This window comes from Lycium barbarum, chromosome 4, assembly GCF_019175385.1.
Source record: "Lycium barbarum isolate Lr01 chromosome 4, ASM1917538v2, whole genome shotgun sequence".
NCBI classification, from domain to species: Eukaryota; Viridiplantae; Streptophyta; class Magnoliopsida; order Solanales; family Solanaceae; genus Lycium; species Lycium barbarum.
This window is the reverse complement of record NC_083340.1, coordinates 142,105,574-142,127,902: the sequence shown is the minus strand read 5'-3', so window position 1 is coordinate 142,127,902 and position 22,329 is coordinate 142,105,574. Positions and strand designations below refer to the sequence as shown.

The following is a 22,329-nucleotide window of genomic DNA, read 5'->3' as shown; positions in this document are numbered from 1 at the left end:
TTTAAGTTAAATCGGATAATTAATGGTGGAATTGAGAATTTTGTCAACTGAAGGGTATATTTGTTTACTTTCTTAACGGAAGGGGTATATTTATCTACTTTGACTAACGGAAGGGATAAGTATATTTATCTACTTTGACTAACGGAAGGGGTATATTTATCTACTTTGACTAACGGAAGGGGTATATTTATCTACTTTGATTAACAGAGGGGATATTTAACCATTAAACTAAAGTAGAGGGATATATTTGACCCTTTTCCCTTAATATTATTAACCATAATAAAGAAGGACTACCACAAAAATTAAGAAGGACCAAACTGCATTCTATATTAGGCAGATTCCTTCAATATCTGATATAATGCTGCATTCACATAGATCTAGTTGTTTTGTAATGGTAATAGGACATTTTTGCGGTATTCTGCCAAACCCCACAATGGAAATATATTTCTATATGCTGCATAGTGTAACATGCAATTCTTCATGAAAACTCCAACTATTTCCTGCACATAGTTGAAGTGGAACACAAGTCAGATAAAAGCAATAGTTTGATGAAACTAGTTTTAGTAATCTCTATTCTTTTAGATATTGTTTCGCCAGTTTGAAAGAGCTTATTTCTTTATATTAATTAAAGAATATCAATCAAATTAATATGACCAGATTCTAAACTAGTTTGAGTCGACTATATAAATCATCTATGTCCGTTTTGTTTAAATCCTGTCTATTCATTCCAATACTCAACAGCTTGATGTTTTGACAGTCGAAGAACTTTTTTCCCTTTGTTTAGCTTGTAATTTACCTGTTGTGGGAAGTCACCATCATCCATCTGAGAATTAATCAGCAGTTTCGCTGCGCGGTGGAGGGGCCTCGGATCTCTGTCAACCTGTCCAAGTAGGGAGTTGGTATAGGACTCTTTTGAAGAAGAAAAGTCGTAGGATTAAGGCATAGAAACACGCCTAAACTTGGCGAATTTTCAACTACACGCCTAAACTATACGGGGGTCTCTCCCCTGACCTTCTATTTTTCATATTGTTTACCCCTTTGCTAATTACCTGATAAAGAAAATAAATTAAAATGCAGCATGTACGGATCTCCATCTCTTCTTTTGACCCTCATCCTCTCTCAAACCTTTCGTCCTCATTCTTTCACTGTGAGGATCTGCATCTCTTCTTTTAATTTTCTTTTTCTTTACTGAATCACTTGATCAAAGTGTCGCTCTTCATTACCCTTTCATGTGCTCAAGCTTTGTTTTTTATTTGCAGTTGTAGTTTTGTCGAAACAGTAAAAGGAAGACGAGGGGTTTGAGAGAGGATGAGAGTCCAGTAGTTTAGGTTTGAAAGAATCAAATAAAAAGACATTAATTTTTTTTTTAATAAAGGGTGTGTTGCACATGCTGCGTTATAACTTATTTTCTTTACTAGGTAATTAGTGAAGGTGGTAAATAATACGAAATTAATAAGTTCGAGGGGTCATAGGGGCATAGTTTAGGCGTGCAGTTGGCAATTTCGCCATAGTTTAGGTGTTTCCTTATCCCAAATTTTTACTATGACTGTGGAATAAATCACAAGGAACTCACCTGCCCAGAGTGAATCAGTCCCATCAATGCCCATGCAGTTTGTACAAGATTCGAATGAGCTGTTTCTAGTTCTCTGTATACCTGCTTGTTCAAATACAAGGCTAAGTCACAGTTAACAGTGATCTTTATATTTCTCCTCTTCTTTAAGGGAAAGATGTATGTTAATAGAAAACATCGCAAATTAGTCAGTATTGGAATGAAACGGTTCCAAATGGAGCAGAATGCATGTCGACAGTTCATATATGATATACCCGACCTTAACCGTAGTTGTTGTTATTGTTGTTTTACGTAGCCTTTTTTGCTTTTACAATACCTTACCTTGTCAGGACAAGAACGGTAGCTTTCTCCCCAACCACCATCAGACCTTTGTGTTCTTAGAAGAAATTCAACACCTTTACGAACAGCTGCACAGTTGCAGTATGACTTGCCTGCTGCAGCAAGCCCTCCAAGAGCAAACCAGGAAGCATATGTGAAGCATACACCCCAGCTACCATACCTATTGACACGGTTAATCATGTCATAATCAATAGAGCGGAAAGGATCTATATCTTGCAAGTTCGAGGCTCGCAAGAGAAATATCATATACCATGAACCATCAGGCTTCTGTGCATCTTCAATATATTTAACAGCATTATCAATGAAATTATCAACCTCCTCGGTTCGGTGTCCAGGGTATAGCTTCTTAAACAGAACAAGTGCTTGGATTGACGAGCCAGTGCACTCAACATACCTGGATTGACATTTAATCAGTGTGAAGCTTTAAAATTGAGACCAACAATGGGAGAAAAGCTAAAGGGAAAGAGAGAAACTAGAGAAACAAAACTTACTCATGCTCAATAACAGTGTCTTCAAAAAATTCAGTAGGATTGAGCAACTGTCAGTGAATAAAACAGAACAAGAAAGTTAATTATTCAGATTCTGGATGACTATAGAAGAAGTTGAAGGTTTTTGACAACCTTGAAATGCAGCAGACGGGTAAAATTCCTATATCGTGAATCTCAAACTCAAATGATTATTTTACTTGGCAGAAAAGTTACCTCCAAATATTTTGAGGCTCCTGCAGGCTCCCATACTGCTAAACCCCCATTTTTGCTCTACAATTTTATTTAAAATGTACCTCATTATAACTAGAAATGAGCAAATGGCCAGTGACTAAATTCAGAAAAGATGACTTTATAACGCAGGTAGCCATGTAGTGGATTCTCTATGCGGTGTAGCATATAGGTTTTCTTGGAATTTTTGTACAAGCAGAAAATAACTTCAGATTATATTACTAATGGATCTGAGGACACATTTTTCAGTGTTTACCTGTAAGGAAAGAATAATATTTACTGAATCATACAGTCGCGCAGGTTCCATTGCCTCACCAAATAATTCAGAAGGCATTAGAGAGAAGAGAAGACAGCACTAGAGAAACAAAATTAAGAAGATATCAGGCAAATGCATTATCATCTTACCATTTTTCAGCAATTACAAGAAGTAAAAATCTTATTTCATTGAAAAGTTAGATACCGTTAATGCTTCGGCAGTGCAATCAGATACTTGCCATCCATGATCTTGATCTGAAAAAGTCCATGATCCTTTTGAGATATGCCGATGCATCCCTTTGAAATCACCAGAAGGATTGTCCTTCACCTAGCAAAAAGTCACTAACTAATATAAGGTCCATATTTTGAAAGAGTTGTTATGCTAATGATTTAAATATCAAAACCTGAGATTTTTTTATAAAGTCATGTCCCTTTCTAAGAGTATCTGATATCTCGTCATTCATCTCAGTGGCCAATAGTGCTTGAGTAGAAAAACTAGTATCCCACATTTGACTACCAAAACTCTGCAATTCAATGACAAAAACTCGCCAATTTCAGCAACAATTGTTTGTGCCACTTCAAAATAGCAGAACGGGGTTAGATTTTTAATTTTACAAATACGCGTTAAGTGTAAAAGAGATCCTATTCTAACTCATTGTAGTTTGTGAAATAGTACAATTCAGATCTTCCAACCTGCATTTTCATTCCATCTTCAGCTACCCATAAATAATCTGGGATCCTAGCAAGATGTTTTTTAAAATGATCGCCGTTGGGATCCTCAACCCAACAAGCAAGCATGAACAATGCCTACACCATCCAAGTGTTACATCAGTGTCTAACAATTGAAGTCATTAAGAGAATGCACGTAATTTTGTGGTCTGTTAAAAATGAATTAGTTTCCTTACTTTTTCCACACATCCGATGGTGATGTATCGACTATTCTCGTCTTCATAGTGTATGTGTTTCATGGTAACTTCAAGAGCTTTATTTCTCAGTTTGTTGAAAGGCCAACGAGTCAATAGAGGCTCGGTACATATGTAGAGACTATCCCACATCAAATCTTGAATCAGTGGATGCGGGTAATAGAGATCCTCCTGCAGTAACAAGTTTATGTTTGAGCATTTGTAGACACTAACTTCAACACTGAGGACTTGTGTGGTCCATAGACAAACTTATACAGGGATATAGTATCGAATTTTATGTTGAGATTAATTTTCTAATCTCGGTAATCAAATGACCCTTCATAGTCATACCTTTGCACATACATGGCGCACTTTTTTCCAGTTAACTTCATCATATGGCTGATCATATAACTCTTCCCTGAGTTGCAAAATGAGAGGAGTGATTGAACCAACAAATCTCTTCCCATAGAGATAAGACATTGGCATGTAGACCATTCGGCAGTGACACCACATTTTTGCTGCAGTTAAATTAAGAGTCAAACTACGAGGTAGATCGACATGTTGCATAGCAGATCCTGAAAATTAATATCTATAATAACATGAAATAATTTTTTTAGGATATCTACTAATAAATGCATGAGGAATAAAAATATTAACCAACCTGGATGCACGGGAAGAAAAGATGGAAGAATCCAAAACTCAGGTGGCATTGGATTGGTTCCTACCCATTCAAAAACTCCAAGAATCTGATTGAAAGAAAGGTCAGCACAAGAAGACAATGTTGCTCCGACACTAAAGGTCAGCACAAGAAGACGATGTTGCTCCGACACTCCAAAAAAGCTACCCCACCCTTGTCGGATCTTTAAAAAATGCACTACTTTTGGAGGATCCGACATAGACGCGACAACATTTTTGAAGAGTTTGAGCAACATAGCAAGAAGACATACATGACACTAGGAGGTTGCTCGACCATGGGGAATGATCTAACTTATTAGTTTAACTAATATCAGGCCGCTTAAAAATTAATTACAACACGAATTTTTGTACAAATTGTCAGTGTATATACATCTAACCATCTACTACCTGTTATAACAAGTTAAAATACACCGATAGGATAAAAATTTGTACGTTGTCGGTGTACATAAGTTAAATCCTAATTTATAATATTCTAGAAAGAATTGTCAGTGTGTATATATGTAACCATACACTATCTGTTATAACAAGTTACATCACACTAATAGGATACAACATATTGTATGTGAACAGTGTATATAAGTTAAATCCTAATTGATAATATTCTAGAAAGTCGTTAGGTAATAAAACATACCGAGAGCCATGTTTTTCCCCAAGAAGGAATTGTAGTGACACTACCATGATCAAGTATCCATTTCCTTGCTCTAGCACAGCCATTGTTTTCACCACCATCTGGTCCTTCTCCAAGGATCCTCATGCATATGTAACTAAGAGCTGTACAGAACATAGTACTGTGACCTTCTATGTGCAAACCCCATCCGCCATCTTCATTCTGAATAATGCAAAAGCCCATCACTAATACAGATATGAGTTTAACTTCAGTGCTCTCAAATATACCGTCTTAAGCGTAAAAGATATTTATACTATCAGTGTGTGTATAAGTTAAGGGTGTGTTTGGTATGGAGAGAAAAAATGTTTTCTAATTTTTTCATGTTCGGTTAGTCAAAAAATTGGAAAACATTTTCTCTAGGAAAACAAGATCCTTAAAAATGAGGAAAATGACTTTTCCAGTGAAACTAGGGAAAACAAGTTCCACAACTCGCATTCCACATTGATTGTGTCCTTTCCACTCTCCAGCACACCTCATCTTCACCCTCACCCCCGTAGTGCCCATCCCCACCACCCCTCCCCTCACCCCACCCCATAGTGTTTGTCTAGTTTATATAAACAACAACAACATGCCCAGTGTAGTCCCACAAGTGGGGTCTCGGGAGAGTAAAATGTACGCAAACCCTACCCCTACCTTTGTGCGGTAGAGAGGTTGTTTCGGTAGATCCTCGGCTCAAAAGAAGTAATCAAAGCAGTGTTGAAAGAAAAGTATCGACAACTAAGGCAAGATAAATAAAGCAAAAGAAGCAGCAGTAATAGTAAGAAATGAAGAATTTGATATTGTGAGAATACTAATTAATACTACTAAATATAGATGATATGAATATAGGAGACTAGCCCCCTGCCTCTCCCACATAACAGTACGACCACACTCGGCTATCACTATCCTTCTGCTCTAATCCCCAACCTCCATATCTTCCTATCTAGGGTCATGTCCTTAGTAAGCTGAAGATGGGTCATTCCTGTCTAATCACCTCCCTCAGGTCTTCTTCGGTTTAGTTCTCTCTCTCTTAAAACCTGCTATAGCCAATCCCTCACAGGCTCATACCTCCTCACTGATGCATCTGCGCCCCTCCTCTTCACATGCCCGAACCATCTCAGCCTCTCTTCTAGCTCATCTTGTCTGCCACGATGGCCACTCCCACATTGTCCTCAATAACTTTATTCCTAATCCCATCCCTCCTAGCATTTGTCTAGATTATACACAAATGCTTTTAAGATAATATTTTTAATTTGCTTACATAACGAACACAAGAAAATAAGTAAGAAACCTACTTATTTTCCTGAAAAACATTTTCCTTCCTACTGAACACACCCTAAATATACACTTATATTATTTGGGAATTTGCAAAGAAAACTTTGGTATAATAATATAACTCATTGTGTCATTAAGTCGTCATATACCTGATGACAGTATATATACCGGAGAATTTCCTTACGATGTTCAGCTGGGAATACTGTATTAAGATGGCCAGTGATATACAAACACATAACCTGAATTTTAGGTACCAATAAAATGAGCAAAGGAAAGTCAAAGAGTTAAATGGTAAAAAATACACATGAATTATTACTTTTTCACGAGTTTCATACCCCAATTATCACTTGTTCTCTTTTTCTATCTGAACTATTATGGCTTACTAGTTCAACTAGATGTGTCTGATTACACATATAGTGATAGTTCAGGGCTGATAGTTGGGGTGTGAAACTCGTAAAAATAATATTTGTTCAAATGTATTTTTGACCATTAAAAAAAAATTGATTGCAGAATTTAAACTTAAAAAAGAAAAAAAGAAACTTACTAGAGGTGGAAGAAAGTAAAGACAACCAGCATTTTCAGCAGGCCAATGACCATCACTAGCCTGTAAGGCTGAATAAAAATGAACAGCTCTACTTAATGCAATTGTTGCAACTTCATGGGTTATCTCTTCCCCTTCTTCTACTTTTACTGCTGGAATTCTCTGTCTGAAATTCTTCTCTCCAAGAAACTGCACACAAAGGATTTTTTAATTTTGACCACAAATTTAGAAATAAAATATTTAAAAAAATTTAAAATAAAATTTATATATTTGAAAACTATGTAATTACAAAGTCATAATAACTAACAGTTAAAAATACTTGGGCCTCATTTATTTTTATTAAATCTGAGTATTAAGATGTCCGTTAAAATTTTGAATATTAAGATGTTATATTAAGATCTGAACATTAAATACTTAAATTTTTTTTTTCTTGAACATCTAAATGTGTAATACTTATCTTTATTTAAAATTTAACAAAATATACTACAAAATTAATCTAATACTATATCAACATAATAATTTTACAAAAATTATATGGCTATTGTTGATGGTGATGACTAGGGGTGATGGTTCTGGGTGCCGATTAGGAAAGATATTGGATGATGGTGGTGGTTGTGGCTAGTAGCTAATGGGATGGTGGCTAGAAGTAGTGAGTAATATTGGTTGTTGATTGTCATAGTTTGTGGTGACGACTGATTATTGTGGAGGACCACAGTAATAGCTAATGGTGATGGTGAATGATGACAGTGGTTGGCGATATATAGTGGTGGTTGATTGTGGTGATTGTCAGTTGTGATTGATGGCTATGATGGTAGTTGGTGATGATGATTGTAAATGGTGGATGATGGTGATGACGACAAACAATGTTGATTGGCAACGATGGTGGTTCTGGCTCAGGATAGCGGTTGTGGGTGGTGTTAGTTGATAGTCTTTCCAATTCAAAATAAGTGTTCACTTAACCTTTAGCACACCTCTAAAGAAATTACTAACTCCTAGAAAAAGTATAATCATTATTTGATAAAAAGAAGAAAAACATTTATGTTCGCTAGTGATGATGGAGATGGTCTGTAGTGATGGTGGTGGTGGTGGTGATGGTTGGTGTTAGTGTCTAGTAATGGTGGTGATAGTTGTGATGGTGGAGTTATGGTTCGTGTTGGTACTGGTGGTTGTAATGGTGGAGTTGGCGGTGTTGGTGGTGGTATCTAAAGAATGGGTGGTAGTTGGCGATGCTATTGGTGACGGCGGTGCTACTTGCCGCGGTGACGGAAGTGGGGGTGTGAGGGTGGTGGTAATGGTGGTGTCAATGGATATAATTATAATGATGGAGGTGGTAGGAGTAGTAGCGACTGATAGTAGTGGTTTGCAATACCGGTGGTTGTCAGTGATGGTTGCGATAGCAGAGGTGTTGGTGGTTGGTGACAGTGACGATGGTTAACAATAGTGGTGGTAGTTGTGATGGTAGAGGTGGTTAGTGATGGTGGATGATGGTTGTGCACGAAGTGATGGTGAAAATTATCCACACAAAAGTACCTTTTAATGATATTAAGATTTTGTTCAAGATCTTAATGATTAACACCTATAAATAAGTACTTAAAATATAATATAAACAAATGCTCTTAATGACCTATGATCTGGACCATTCAGAGGTATGATTCCATTAAGTGCAAACAAATGAAGCCTCAAAAGGTATATGAAATTATCACGATCAAAGAAAAACTCATTTAGCTCTCGAATGTTGAAAGGTACCACATAAATTGAAATAGAAAGAGTATTAGTTATCTCGTAATTTTTATTTATTTTTCATCTAATGTTTCAATATCGGTGCCTAGATAATTATGACTAGTAATCCTTTAGTAAAAGTTGGGAAAATGGTCTATCTTTTTTGGTATTATTCGATTCTGATTAATTTTGCTCTTAGTTAAATTTTTGTTTACTATTGCATTTAGAAAAAGAAAGTTGCATATTTTCACGAGGTAGTAACGGAGAAGGTCACCTAACTATGGGTAATGATCTCTCAAAGTCGTGTTTCTTTATTTTGTAACAACAAGGTCATCCAACTTTTCTTATGTCACATCCAAAGTCACCCAATAAATATTTGACCAATAAAATATGACATGACATTTAATTTAGTCCACATGGACTTTTTTTTCCTCAATCCATATGGCAAAAAGTCCCAACCCGACCCAAACCCAAATTAATCCTTATTAACCCTATCATTTCTTAATTAAAATAGAGTTTCACTCTCTCTGGGAAAATTGGCCCATTATTTTATTAAAATTGTGTCGTCTTCTTTTTCATTCTCTCAAGCGAAGTCCATAAGAATTTTTTTAATGACATTAAGTAAATGTAAGCTTTTTTTCAATATTCACTCAAGTCCCTTGTAATATGTTTTTCTACTTCCATGTTAGCTTCAGACTACACAACTATTTAGAAAATATATGTACTAAGAGCCTGTTTGGCTCAGCTTTTTTGAATGTTTGGCTGGCCAGCTTATAAGCCATTTTGTGCTTAAAATAAGCCCAAAAAAATAAGTTGGTCTGTTTGGCTTAACTTAAAAAAAGCAGCTTGTAAGCTGCTTTTTTTAAGCTCATCAAAACAGGCTCTAAGATATAAACAAAGATACTAGTAACAAAATAAGGTTTGTCATATACCTACCATAACAAAATAACGGGGCAGTTTGCAACTGTCAAATACTTTTTTTATTTGGTAATAAAAGGACTTATATTAAAGCAAACTTACTTAAAACCAGAGGCCCCTCTCAGTACTACATTACATTAGAACTAGTCTGAGAGTGCACCATACTACTGCTTATAAGTTCACTACAACAAAGCCTACAAAAAACATTAATCGCCAAACATTAAAACTTCAAAAGAGTACGTAATCGCATGAATCTAAATTTGCTCGTAAATCTTGGATAGAGTTAAGAAAGTAATGGTCAACCACTATTCTTTTGTCACGTAGAGAAATGAAGATAGTTATTGACCTGCATTCGCCAAAGAAGATCACTATTGGGCTTGACTTTATAACGATTGTTCCGAAATTGTTGACGGGCCTCTTCAATCTCAGCTCGTTCTTCTGTCGTTCCAGCGTTGGGGTCGAACTCCCATGTTTGTCGTCCGACGTAATTGTTTGTGCTGTACAAATAAGGCCCATCTTGTCCTTTTGCAATCTTCAACTTCCACATTCTTAGTTTCTTCTTGTACCTACAAGGCTTACAATTTAGGATATCAATGAGAATCTCACATCACACATAATATAGGTGTGAGTTCAAACTATCCAAGGGTGGATGTCCTGGAGCTACAGTGGGCGAAGGATGATCGGTTGAACATGTTTCGTCAAAAATTATACCGTAGATGTAGACAAGAGCCATAATTTTTAGTTTATGGGTTTTGTCACTTTTCTTTTCCTTCTTGCTTTCTTAATAGATTATTCACACATATTAGCCGAATTTTTTGACATAAATATAGGTGTGAGTCAAAGCTATTGAATTTTGCCGAACCTATAACTATTATAATGGCTCTGCCCCTGTATGTAGATTACAATTACTTTCTATATATGTATATATGCTTAGCGGAGCTCCTGACTTTGTCAGTACTGTCATTGTCCCGTTTTCCCTTCCTTTTCCATAATCTCCTATTTAATGAATAAAACCACATCTCAAGTCCTCAAGTATCACTTTTTTTTAGTTTTCTACCTGAATTATTAGGTATGGGAATTTCCTACCTAAACTATTACCAACTAGTTAGCAAAAAACCCTTCATGCTATTAACTGCTCGCTTTTCCTACCTCATACCTAATAGTTGAGATAGGAAAAGAGAACAAGTGATAGTTGAAGTGTGTTTTGCTAACTAATTAATGATAATTTAGGTAGGAAACTCTCAACCCTGATAGTGCAGGGAGTAAACTCTAAAAAAAAAAAAAAAAGGTGTGTTTTTTATCCTTAACTCACCGTTCTTTGGAAAAAAAAAAAATCGCACCACCCCTTTTCATTAAACCATGAAAAGAACGACGTGATAAACGCTCTAAAGGTCTCAACTCTCAATAATATTTCATGCAAAGTAAAGATGAAGTGATCACAAAAATGGTTTTTTAAAAGAAAAAAAAAAGATAGGAAAGAGAGACAGCGAAGATTCACCAAGTTTGATAGGCTGAACGAGAAGCAATTATGATTGTGTGTGGAGGAAATGAGGGGATGGAATCCGCTCCAGTAATATAGTGTCCAGTGATGTTCAATGGACATTTGGATGCATGCCACATGTGTGTTAGGAGTTTAAAGGCCTAGATTGACTTTGTACTAATACTACCTCTATTATGTTTTCTACTAGTGAATTTATCGCGCTTCGCGCGGCCATTAACGTAACTACCGTAAGAAATTATTTGTTGTATTTAGGAATTTCATGGATAGAGAAACTTTTATTTTTTAATAGTTGTATATGGTGTTCTTGAAAGAGAATCTTGAAACAACGGTAAATTATCTTCATGTGACCTATAGGTCACAAGTTTGAGCCGCGCGCGGAAGCAGCCACTGATGCTTGCATTAGAGTAGACTGTCTACATCACACCCTTAGGGGTGTGAGCCTTCTCCAGACCCTGCTAACGCCGGACATGGGCGGAGCCACCTTAGGTGAAGGGTGGTCCGGTGCAAACCCTTCGCCAAAAAATTACGCAGTATATATAGGTTAAATGCTATATATATATATTTAATTTCGTACACTCTTAATACAAGTGAGAAAAAAATTTTGCACACTCTTCACCAAATAACTGGCTCCGCCACTGATGCTGGATGCTTTGTCCTTCGGGCTGCCTTGTGTATATGTTGTTCGTAAATAATATACTCCATATTATTTATTGTAAATAATAGCTTTTATTATCAAAAATTATTTTTTAGGGACTTTGGGATTTGTTAATGAAAAAGTACCTTATTATTTATAAATAATATTCCTTGCGTCTCAATTTATGGGAAGTGTTTGAGTGACACGAAGTTTAAGAAAAAAGATCTTTTAAAACATGTGATTTAAAATAAGCCTTAATTATTCGTGTTGTTATAAATGTAAATAAAAAAAATTATCAAATTATTTTGTAAACATAAAAAATATTAATCTTTTTTTGACTAACTAAAAAGGAAACCGTGTCACGTACATTAAGGGTGGGAGTAACAATTTAAGCACATAAAAGATTTTTGAGTTTACATACATCAACTTGACTTTCCATAATGTTTAAATAATAATCATAAAAAGGTAATTATTTGTTATTTTAAATATAATCTTTTAATGATTGTATTTAGGCTCTTGCATAGAGATAAGAAAATAAGTGAGACCGCTCTCTCATTCAGTTCCTGTTTAAATATTCTTTACAGATAGAATTAAATATTAAGTATTAAATATGGAGTACTGTTATTAATCGTTTTTAAAAAGAAGACTACTGCTCGTATAAAAAAAAAAGATCACTCATATTTAAATGGCATTAGTGAGAGAGAAAAGCAAACAAAATTAGAGAAAAGATAAACATGTGTTTTGGTTGTAAGTGTCACTTCAACTCTCCAGACTGAAAAATATACATCGTGAAAGTACTTTAATTTTATTTTATCATTTCAAAAATACAATCATTAGAAGAGATATGTTTTTTCATGTATATGTCATACAAAATTAGTGCTATTGATTGATGAAATCACGTATATAAATTGAATTATAATTAGAAGTTACGTATATAAATTGAATTATAATTAGAAGTTTTTCTTTGACGTGCAATTTTCAATTCTCAAACTCTTATTGTGCTCTCAAATATTAAAAAAAGTATTTTGGAGGTAAATTGCATTAGCAAGTAGCGAAACTCGATTAAAAAGTAACAAAAACTTGAAATTCTTTTTTTACGCTTCCCAATATGGGACTCAGTGACGACATATTTACAATTTTCTTGTTCTTTTTTAGCTTCAGTTGGACCTTTTCGAAGAGGTGATTAAGCACTTTTTTAAAATTATTTTTACCATGGTTGTACCCCAAAAATGTAGTTAGCTAGGAAGCATAAATATTTTTGCGATTCATCAGGCTCCCTTTACTCAAGGGATTTGTTTAAAAAGTCACCATAAACTTAAGTTCCGAAAAATGAACAAAACGATAATGCAAGATATTTTCCTAACAAAAAACCGTAATTTTAATAATATTTATATTAAACTATACATTTTAGCAATATATGTATCTAATAATATAACAAAAGTTTATCCATACATGAATGATCACATTTTAACTACGATGTCCAGTCTTTTGGATCAATCTATATATCTATATAAAGCTGGGACTTAGTCCCGCTGATGTGGCATGCCTATCTATTTTCTCATATTTTTAAAAATTTTAACTCCCATATTTTAAATTTTTTTAACTCCCACTGATGCTTGCATTAGAGTATACTGTCTACATCACACCCTTAGGGGTGTGATCCTTCTCCAGACCCTGCTAACGCCGGACATGGGCGGAGCCACCTTAGGTGAAGGTTGGTCCGATGCAAACCCTTCGCCAAAAAATTACGCAGTATATATATATATATATATATATATATATATATATATATATATATATATATATATATATATAATTTCGCACACTCTTAATACAAGTGAGAAGAAATTTTTGCACACCCTTCGCCAAATAACTGGCTCCGCCACTGATGCCAGATGGTCTGTCCTTCAGGCTGCCTTGTGTATATGTTGTTCGTAAATAATATACTCCATATTATTTATTGTAAATAATAGCTTTTATTATCAAAAATTATTTTTTAGGGACTTTGGGATTTGTTAACGAAAAAGTACCTTATTATTTATAAATAATATTCCTTGCGTCTCAATTTATGGGAAGGTGTTTGAGTGACACGAAGTTTAAGAAAAAAAAAATCTTTTAAAACATGTGATATAAAATAAGCCTTAATTATTTGTGTTGTTGTAAATGTAAATTAAAAAAAATATAAAATTATTTTGTAAACATAAAAAATATTAATCTTTTTTTGACTAACTAAAAAGGAAACCGTGTCACGTACATTAAGGGTGGGAGTAACAATTTAAGCACATAAAAGATTTTGAGTTTACATACATCAACTCGACTTTCCATACTGTCTAAATAATAATCATAAAAAGGTAATTATTTGTTATTTTAAAGAGATAAGGGTAAAAAAAACATCCTAACTATAATTTTTTTTTTGAGTTTCATACCTAAACTATCATAAGGTTGAGAAAACTACCTAAATTATCACTATCTAATTTGTAAATCATCTCATAAAGTTAAAGTGTTTATAAATATAAAAAAATGTCAATCTTTTTAAGATAAACTAATAAGGAAAATAAAACGACAATGTTTATGGGACAGACGGAGTATTTTTTTAGGAGGGTCGGCCAGGCGAGCCAACCCTATAGAATTCCAGAAATTATGTCGGCCATATGTCTTGATAGCCATACAGCACTCACCACGCAGGTGAGAGTGGCATATTTAGCCAACCGACCCTCCTAAAAATATTGTTGAATAAGCCTTGACACTGTAAATCCTAGCCTTTAAATTCCTAACACACATGGTGGCATGCATCAAAAGAATTCTTCATAATTATGCAACTATTTTATACAAATAAAGCATTATTAGTTTTTTTTTCTTTTCATAATTATGATGATGGATATATGCCATCTACGGGCTTTTCTTGATCTTTCTTTCTATATCTTTCTCTAGAAGAATTCTTCATTTTTGCATTTTCTACCGTTCATAATTCATTTTTTTTTTGGGGCAATTAAATCATTTAGGTATTATCCTAGCAGAAATTTTATTAATATGATATCAAATCCAACACACATAAATTCGCTTTATAATTTGGGTACAAATATTAGCACTTAAAAATTAATTAAAGTGAGAACGCATATCCAGGGCCCGGCTTAAGTATAAGGCAACTAGTTCAAGTTCATACGGAGTTGTCAGCAACATGACACAAGAGACACACAAAACATGTTGCTCAACAACTTTCTTCCAATTTCGAGTGCCCACATCACAAGCATTTGATCGACAAAAATCATATCAACTTTTCACTTGATGTGCACATGTATATTGTGTTTGATTTTATGCACATTTTTCATTTTGGTAAGATTTATCCAGAATAGACTATGTTGATCGAAAACGTTTTCCAATTACCTTTTCCATTTAGTATAGAACTTCTTTTGATTTTTTACTTGCTATTTCAGTGATGGATATAGAGCAAATTTATATGGTAGTCATATATGTTTAGTGTTATTGTAGTTTACCAAGCATACAATGATTCTTGTGCAGGTTTATGGTTGTACATTCAAATAATGACCCTCCAAAGCAACAATCCAAGGTCGCTAATGTGAGACACCGGTGAAATAGAGAACAATCCTGCCATAAAAAGTGCAGAGACTATAAAAGGTTTACACAATGCGACAAGAAATGAAGATGTTTTATAACTTTTGTGGAAAGAAAAACCAACATATTACATAGTCCAAGAAATTATTATGTATCATTCTTTTTTGAACTAGCGAATTTATACCATTCTTTAATCTTTTTTTTTTTTGGTTAAAATATCATTCTTTAGTTAACACACACACAAAAACAAAAAAGGAAATCATGCTTTCTATTTATAGTAAATATTGACCTCATCGGGCGAAAGGAAAATTGTACCATAGTAATTTAATTCTCAATATGACGATTTCTTTTTCGTTTTCGTGCTTAAAATTTTATCTTTTATGACCGCGCGAAGCGCGGGCAATTTAACTAGTACTTCTAATAAATGAAGAAAAAGAGTTGATCACCTTGACCACACATACAACATAAGCATTTCTTTGAGTGTAACCATAGCTTTCCACCAATTTCTTACACCTATGAAACGCAGAAGCTTATCATGCAAATGGAAATCGAATAGAAAAATCTAGACTAATGAGAATGTAAAAGAAAAAAGAATAGAAGCATATGTTGAATGATGAGTATGTCTATGTAGCAGTCTTCAAGATTTAATGGTGAAAACTCATATTCTGTAATTACGTGATGGTCTCATTAATTGAGGGGAAAAAAAGTTTCAACTTCTCATTGATTGAAAGAAAACATTTCAAACTCTTATTAAATTGAAACCACATGTTTAGCCGTTCCTTTCAGAAGGAAGAAAATAAATGGAATATTTAATGTGGCGATACGTACGTTTGTGATCAATCTTTGAAAAGAAACAATATAGTATACTAATAATGAGGAAGGAGAAAAATTAAGAGCACCTAATTTTCTAAAGATACAATAAGAGAAAAAAAAAAAAGAGAGAAATAAGAATAGTGGTCATAGAGAGGTATTACATCACTTTATCTATATCTAGCTTTATATTATATATAGATTTACTTTGTGAGTTTTGGATTGACTTATTTTAAATGTTTATTGACTTTTAAGCTCTTTTCTAAATTTTATAGTGTTTGTCAAAAATAGAAAATGCTTTTAAACACTTACTTTTGAGCTTAAAAAGTATAAAAATAAGCCAAAAGGCAAAAGTTGAGTACTCCAACTTATGACTTTTGGCTTTTACCTTATACTTTTTAAGAAGCCAATTTAAATCGGACAACTTTACGCCATTTTCTTCACCTATCTCCACCTCCACCTCTTCACCGATCTTTGTTTACGCACAGACACAATCAAAGCTCTTTAAAAAACTAAAAGAGAAAACACACGTATATAGCTGCACTTTCACTTTGTCCAATTTGAAATACCCGAAACCCCAATTCCTCTAATTTTTCAGATTACAATTTTTTTTTTTAATTTGGGAATTCATTTGGAAAATATTTAAGAAAATTCAAAGCAGTTTATAGAATAAATTGTCGTTAGTTCTACTTAAATCTGATGACAACAAAATGACATTCTTGAATTCAAATATTTTAAATTAGTCACTTTATATAAATGTCGGTCTTTGTTGATATAAATGTGGGCGGCTGCAGCAGCAAAGGGAGTACTATATAAATTAGTCACTTTATATAAAATGTGGCAGCAGCAGCAAAGGGGGAATTTATTGTTGTTCAGACGATCTATTTTTCTTCTTTGAATTTATTGTTGTTCAGACGATCTATTTTTCTTCTTTTTCAAAATATGTTACTCCATCCGTTTAAAAAAGTTTAAAAAAGATTGTCCTAGTTTAACTTGATACGAAATTTAAAAAATAAAAGAAAACTTTTGAAATGTATGGTCCAAAATAAATTTTAGATATTTATATAGCTGTAAATCATCTCATAAAGTTAAATTATTTATAAATATATAAAGATGTTAATCTTTTTGAGATAAACTAATAAGAAAAATAAAGCGACAATCTTTATGGGACAGACGGAGTAGTGTTTAAAGAATAGAAAAAATATTGTTGAATAAGCCTTGATACTGTAAATCCTAGCCTTTAAATTCCTAACACACATGGTAGCATGCATCAAAATGTCCATTCAGCATTACTGAGGGGATCTTATCCCGGAAATGAGTGTCCTATGCAACTATTTTATACAAATAAAGCATTATTAGTTTTTTTTTTCTTTTCATAATTATGATGATGCATATATGCCATCTGCGGGCTTTTCTTGATCTTTCTTTCTATATCTTTCTCTAGAAGAATTCTTCATTTTTGCATTTTCTACCGTTCATAAATTCTTTTTTTTTTTGGCAATTAAATCATTTAGGTATTATCCCAACAGAAATTTTATTAATATGATATCAAATCCAACACACATAAATTCACTTTATAATTTGGGTACAAATATTAGCACTTAAAAATTAATTAAAGTGAGAATGCATATCCAGGGCCGGCTTAAGCATAAGGCAACTAAGGCCTTTGTCTTAGGGCCCCCAATCATGAAGGCCTCATTTTTTTTAATTGGGATTGAATAATTTTTTTTTTTAAATTAAGCTTTTTAAATGAAGAATTACAATATTTTAAAAATAATATTATGTTTTAATTATTATTCCAATGGTTGAGTATTATTTTAGATTCCATAAATAGTCTTTTGGTTACAAGAAAATAGTTTTTAGAGATGTTGTCTTGTGAAAATGCATTTCTATTTTGTATTATTTTGACTAGTGACTTATATTTTTACTTTTTCATTACCTTTCAGCTTTTCCATAGTAAAAACTATATCACATATTTTAAGTCGTTCTGTGCAAAAACAAGAAGAAAAGAGAGTGTCGTAATTTTTTTATTCCCTATGTCAAAAACAAGAATAGTTTTGATCAAGAACGAAGTACATTGAAATTCTTTTTTCTCTTCATATTTTTAAGTATTGTAGTGACCATTTGAAGTAACGAGAAATTATTTTGCCATCAAATTATCAACCATTAAACCTGAAAACACTAGGATAATATGCGTTAAATAAAAATATATACAAATGTAAAAAGATAAAGGCCTCCGATCAAAGTTTCGCTTTAGGCCACAAATATTGTCGAGCCACCCCTGCGCATATCACTTAATTATGATTAATTATGTGATAAACGTCGTATATGTATGAAAGTCACGTATATAATATATTCATCTACTTAGTGTAAAAATCGGATGTGAAATAGTATATTGCTAAGTGTACTGAAAGATATATACAATGGCAGTACATAGTTCTTATTCATGCAGGAAATAAGTAGCTTCACAACATTCAATAAGATTTAGTACTATATCAAGAGAAAAGTAATCTCACTACTTGTTTTATTGTGAATATATGGGAAATGTAATTTATCTTTGTGATTAATAAAATTAAAATGATTCCCGAGAGTAAACTTAAAGGAATAATTGGATATTTTTCCTCATTGATTAATTTTTTCTTTTTAAGCCAGTATGTAATTAATTCAAAGCTACTGGTTACAAACAAAGAGGAAAAAGAAGATATTTAGTCCTTCAGAGTGTCTGCTAAAATATTTTCTCTAGAAATATATGTTCCTTAAAAATCAGAAAAAAATAGAGTTCGCTGATGGAAGTATGAAAAAGCAAGTTTCATAAATAGCATTTCATGCTGATTGTCTCCTCCTCAAACACTCCACCACCCCCGCCCCGTCCCGTCCCCAAGACCCCCCCCCCCTCCCCCACACTTTACCGCCTCATTCCCACGGTCACTCCCAACACCCCACCCCACAAACCTCCTACTTGATTCCCACACCCCTCCCCCCCCCCCTCCCCCCCCTCCCCCCCGGCGGTTTTGCCCTGATTTTCTTACCATATATGAATTTTACCCTTTCTTGAAGGAAGGGAAAGAGTTTACCATAATTGATTTTACTTTTTCCAAAAGGAAAATATAAATCTTCCATATTTGAGTAACCTTTTTCTTGGAGGAAAAGTTTTATACACCTATAAATTAAAGACCTCCCTCCCACAATTCAAGAACACACAATAGTATCTACAATGTAGTCACTAAAGAGTCTTATTTATGGGGGAGATTATGCTCTCAATATGTTTTTATGTTTTATATATTAGTTTTTCAATATGTAGGTGACTTGACCAAATCATACTATACTATTATGTCTTTTTTGTATATCTTCTTTGTCGTCTGATTTATCGACGTTTGAGGTTTACAATTATAAGCTTCTGCATGACGCCTGTGATTTTGATCCCAACAAGTGGCGGTTCAGCCAATAATTCAGCGATGTTTAGGACATGTTCAAGGTGATTTCAAATCAAGAGCAACCGATTTTCCGATAATGAAGATTTTATCTAGGAAATCTACATGTGGAGATGAATTTTAACCATAATTTCAACATCCCTGCTGCTGCATCTTTAAAAATAAAGTAAAATATTTTTAAACCAATTTTTAACCCATAATATTTTTAAACTTATTTTTAATCATGGCAAGCAGCAGTGATGAAGATTACGTGAAGAAGACGGATCAAGTTTTGTCAAGAAAATCCAAGTCAAAAAGGGAGATTTGTTGGGGTTTTGCCTTGATTTTCTTACCATATTTGGATATTACCCATTCTTGAAGGAAGGGAAAGAGTTTACCATAATTAATTTTACTTTTTCCAAAAGGAAAATATAAATCTTCTATATTTGAGTAGCCTTTTTCTCGGAAGAAAAATTTTATACATCTATACATTGAAGACCTCCTTCCCACAATTCGAGAACATACAATAGCATCCACAATGTAGTCACTAAAGAGTCTTGTTTATGGGGAGATTATTCTCTTCATAGTTTTTAATGCTTTCTTTTAAATTAGATTTTTAATATGTAGGTCACTTGACCAAACCATATTATAATATTATGCTTTTTTAGTATATGTTTTTATTTGTTATCTGATTTATCGTGTTCAAGATTTGCAATTGTAAGCTTCCGCATGACGCCATGCTATTTCGATTGTTAAAATTTACTTTCCTTCCGCTTCATGATTTAATTAGTGGTAGAAATATTTACTTCCTTTTTGCTATGAATATTCTAGAATATTTAGTTTCCTTCTAAGTCAAGTTACTACATTAATTATAGAATATTTAGTTTCCTTTTAGTTTAGTATCTATAAGGAAAATAATATATTTTCTTTTATTTTATTCTCTTTATTTCTTTATAAATAGAGATGTAGGCTTTTATTTTTATATGCAAGAAACAATTCAAGAATCAATACAAAGAGTTTTAGTTTATCCTCTCTTCAATTTTCTCTATAGTTTTATTTATTCCATAACAGTGGTACCAGTGCCAAATTCATTCATCTCAATGGATCTGTGTTTTTATTGAAGAAGAACGACTTTCAACCACTTTTAACCAATTTTTAACCCAATTTTAACACTTGCATTTATTTTTAACGCGGGGCTACTTTAAATCAATTTTAACCCTTGCTTTTATTTTTAACGAAGGGCTCATTTTTAACCCGTGCTCAATTTCAACGCACCGGACTCCAAGAATTTTAACCCGTGTTCACTCTCAACGTACCGGGCTCCAATTTTTAATCAATACCAATTTTTAACCAATACTTGTTTTAACCATACAAATTTTATCCATACCTATTTTGAACCATGTCAAGCATCAATATATCTTTGAATGCACTCCACAAATCTTCACTGATGAAAAGTGAAAACCATCACAATTGTCCAGTGAAGATGAAATTAAAAGATAATTTTACATGACTTTCAAAAAGAAGGAAAAGAATTAGGTCTTCAAACTCAAATTGGATACATCAACTTGAGTTTGAGGGGCAATGTTAAAATTTGCTTTCCTTCCGCTTCATGATTTAATTAGTGGTAGAAATATTTACTTCCTTTTTGCTAGGAATATTCTAGAATATTTAATTTCCTTCTAAGTATAGTTACTACATTAATTATAGAATATTTAGTTTCCTTTTAGTTTAATATCTATAAGGAAAATAATATATTTTATTTTATTTTATTATCTTTATTTCTCTATAAATAGAGATGTAGGCTTTTATTTTTCTATGCAAGAAACAATTCAAGAATCAATACAAAGAGTTTTAATTTATTCTCTCTTCAATTTTCTCTCTAGTTTTTATTTATTCCATAACAAAGTGAAGGTGTTCACCCGATCGAATACCCTCGGCAAAAAATTATACGGTATATATAAGGTATTTTGGCATTTCTTATGTAACTTATATAGATTTGAATACCCTAAACACAAGAGTAGGAGTTAGTTTAGTGGTTTAAAGTGTTCAAAATTCACCTTGAAATTTCAAATTTAAACCTCAAACACATTTTAATTTTCGAACCCTTTCAGTAAAAATCTTACATCCCCGCAACCCCCCCCCCCCCCCAACTCCCCACGATGCCTAATCATCTCCATGTTAAAACTTCCTCCGCCACAAATTGTACGGGAAATTAATGGCTGTTGTTTCCGGTCAGATATCCTTAAATGGTACACAGTATAGATACATTGGCTTTGTCAATCAAGTAAGCATGCTGCAAGTTAGGTCAAGGGCAATAAAAAGGCGGGCCCAAGATTTTAATTAGCTTTAGAAATTAGAATAATATTTTTACTCATTTGCCTTGAAATAAACTCTGCGCTATATGTATCAGAAACTCTACTAAATCTATATATCTATATTTATCTATTTATATTATTTAAAAGCATGAATATAAATGTTGATTGACCAAAATAGCCTTAAAATATTGAACGACTTTTATACCCTTTAAAGATAAATTATGTTTTAATAAAATAATTCCATACTGGATAAAATTGTAATATTTGAAAGATAAAATTGTAAAATTTGAAACTTCTCCTAAAGTGTATAAACTTCTAATCTTAATGAAAGTTCCAACTGTTCGTTTGCCACTATTATGTCAGTTTTTTTATGGTTTAATTCCTTGAGGAGTTCCAATCACTGCCTAAGATATAGGAGTTTGAGACCAACCCAAATAAAAACTAGAATGTTGGATAAAATTATGCCTAAACTATAGGAGTCGAACCCTATTATAGGCAACTATATAATT

General features: G+C 33.2%; 1 protein-coding gene and 1 non-coding gene across 2 annotated transcripts; both read right to left on the bottom strand.

Annotated features, from left to right (window-relative positions):
- Positions 1 to 302: 302 nt before the first annotated feature.
- LOC132636730 (beta-amyrin synthase-like) lies at positions 303 to 11,241 on the bottom strand. Its single transcript, XM_060353733.1, has 19 exons — positions 11,076 to 11,241; positions 9,924 to 10,143; positions 6,944 to 7,129; positions 6,549 to 6,638; positions 5,110 to 5,307; positions 4,444 to 4,528; positions 4,134 to 4,300; positions 3,786 to 3,974; positions 3,574 to 3,687; positions 3,285 to 3,404; positions 3,086 to 3,208; positions 2,882 to 2,980; positions 2,611 to 2,667; positions 2,401 to 2,447; positions 2,160 to 2,303; positions 1,892 to 2,069; positions 1,574 to 1,654; positions 797 to 880; positions 303 to 500 (listed from the first exon to the last, which is right to left on the bottom strand). Exons 1-19 carry the CDS (start codon positions 11,195 to 11,197, stop codon positions 378 to 380), a joined length of 2,427 nt encoding a protein of 808 aa, XP_060209716.1. The 5' UTR covers positions 11,198 to 11,241; the 3' UTR covers positions 303 to 377.
- A 3,066-nt stretch (positions 11,242 to 14,307) lies between these two features.
- On the bottom strand, positions 14,308 to 14,432 carry LOC132639011 (U11 spliceosomal RNA). The gene has a single exon (XR_009582060.1). It is a non-coding gene; the product is annotated as a U11 spliceosomal RNA (small nuclear RNA).
- Between the last annotated feature and the right edge of the window lie 7,897 nt (positions 14,433 to 22,329).

Coding starts and splice junctions, on each gene's coding strand:
- LOC132636730 (XM_060353733.1), bottom strand. CDS start 11,197: ATGTGGCATGCATCCAAATGTCCATTGAACATCACTGGACACTATATT. Junction 5,308..6,548: donor GGTATATATACTGTCATCAG/GTATATGACGAC, acceptor TGCATTATTCAG/AATGAAGATGGCGGATGGGG. Junction 4,301..4,443: donor TTTTCTTCCCGTGCATCCAG/GTTGGTTAATAT, acceptor ATTTAACTGCAG/CAAAAATGTGGTGTCACTGC.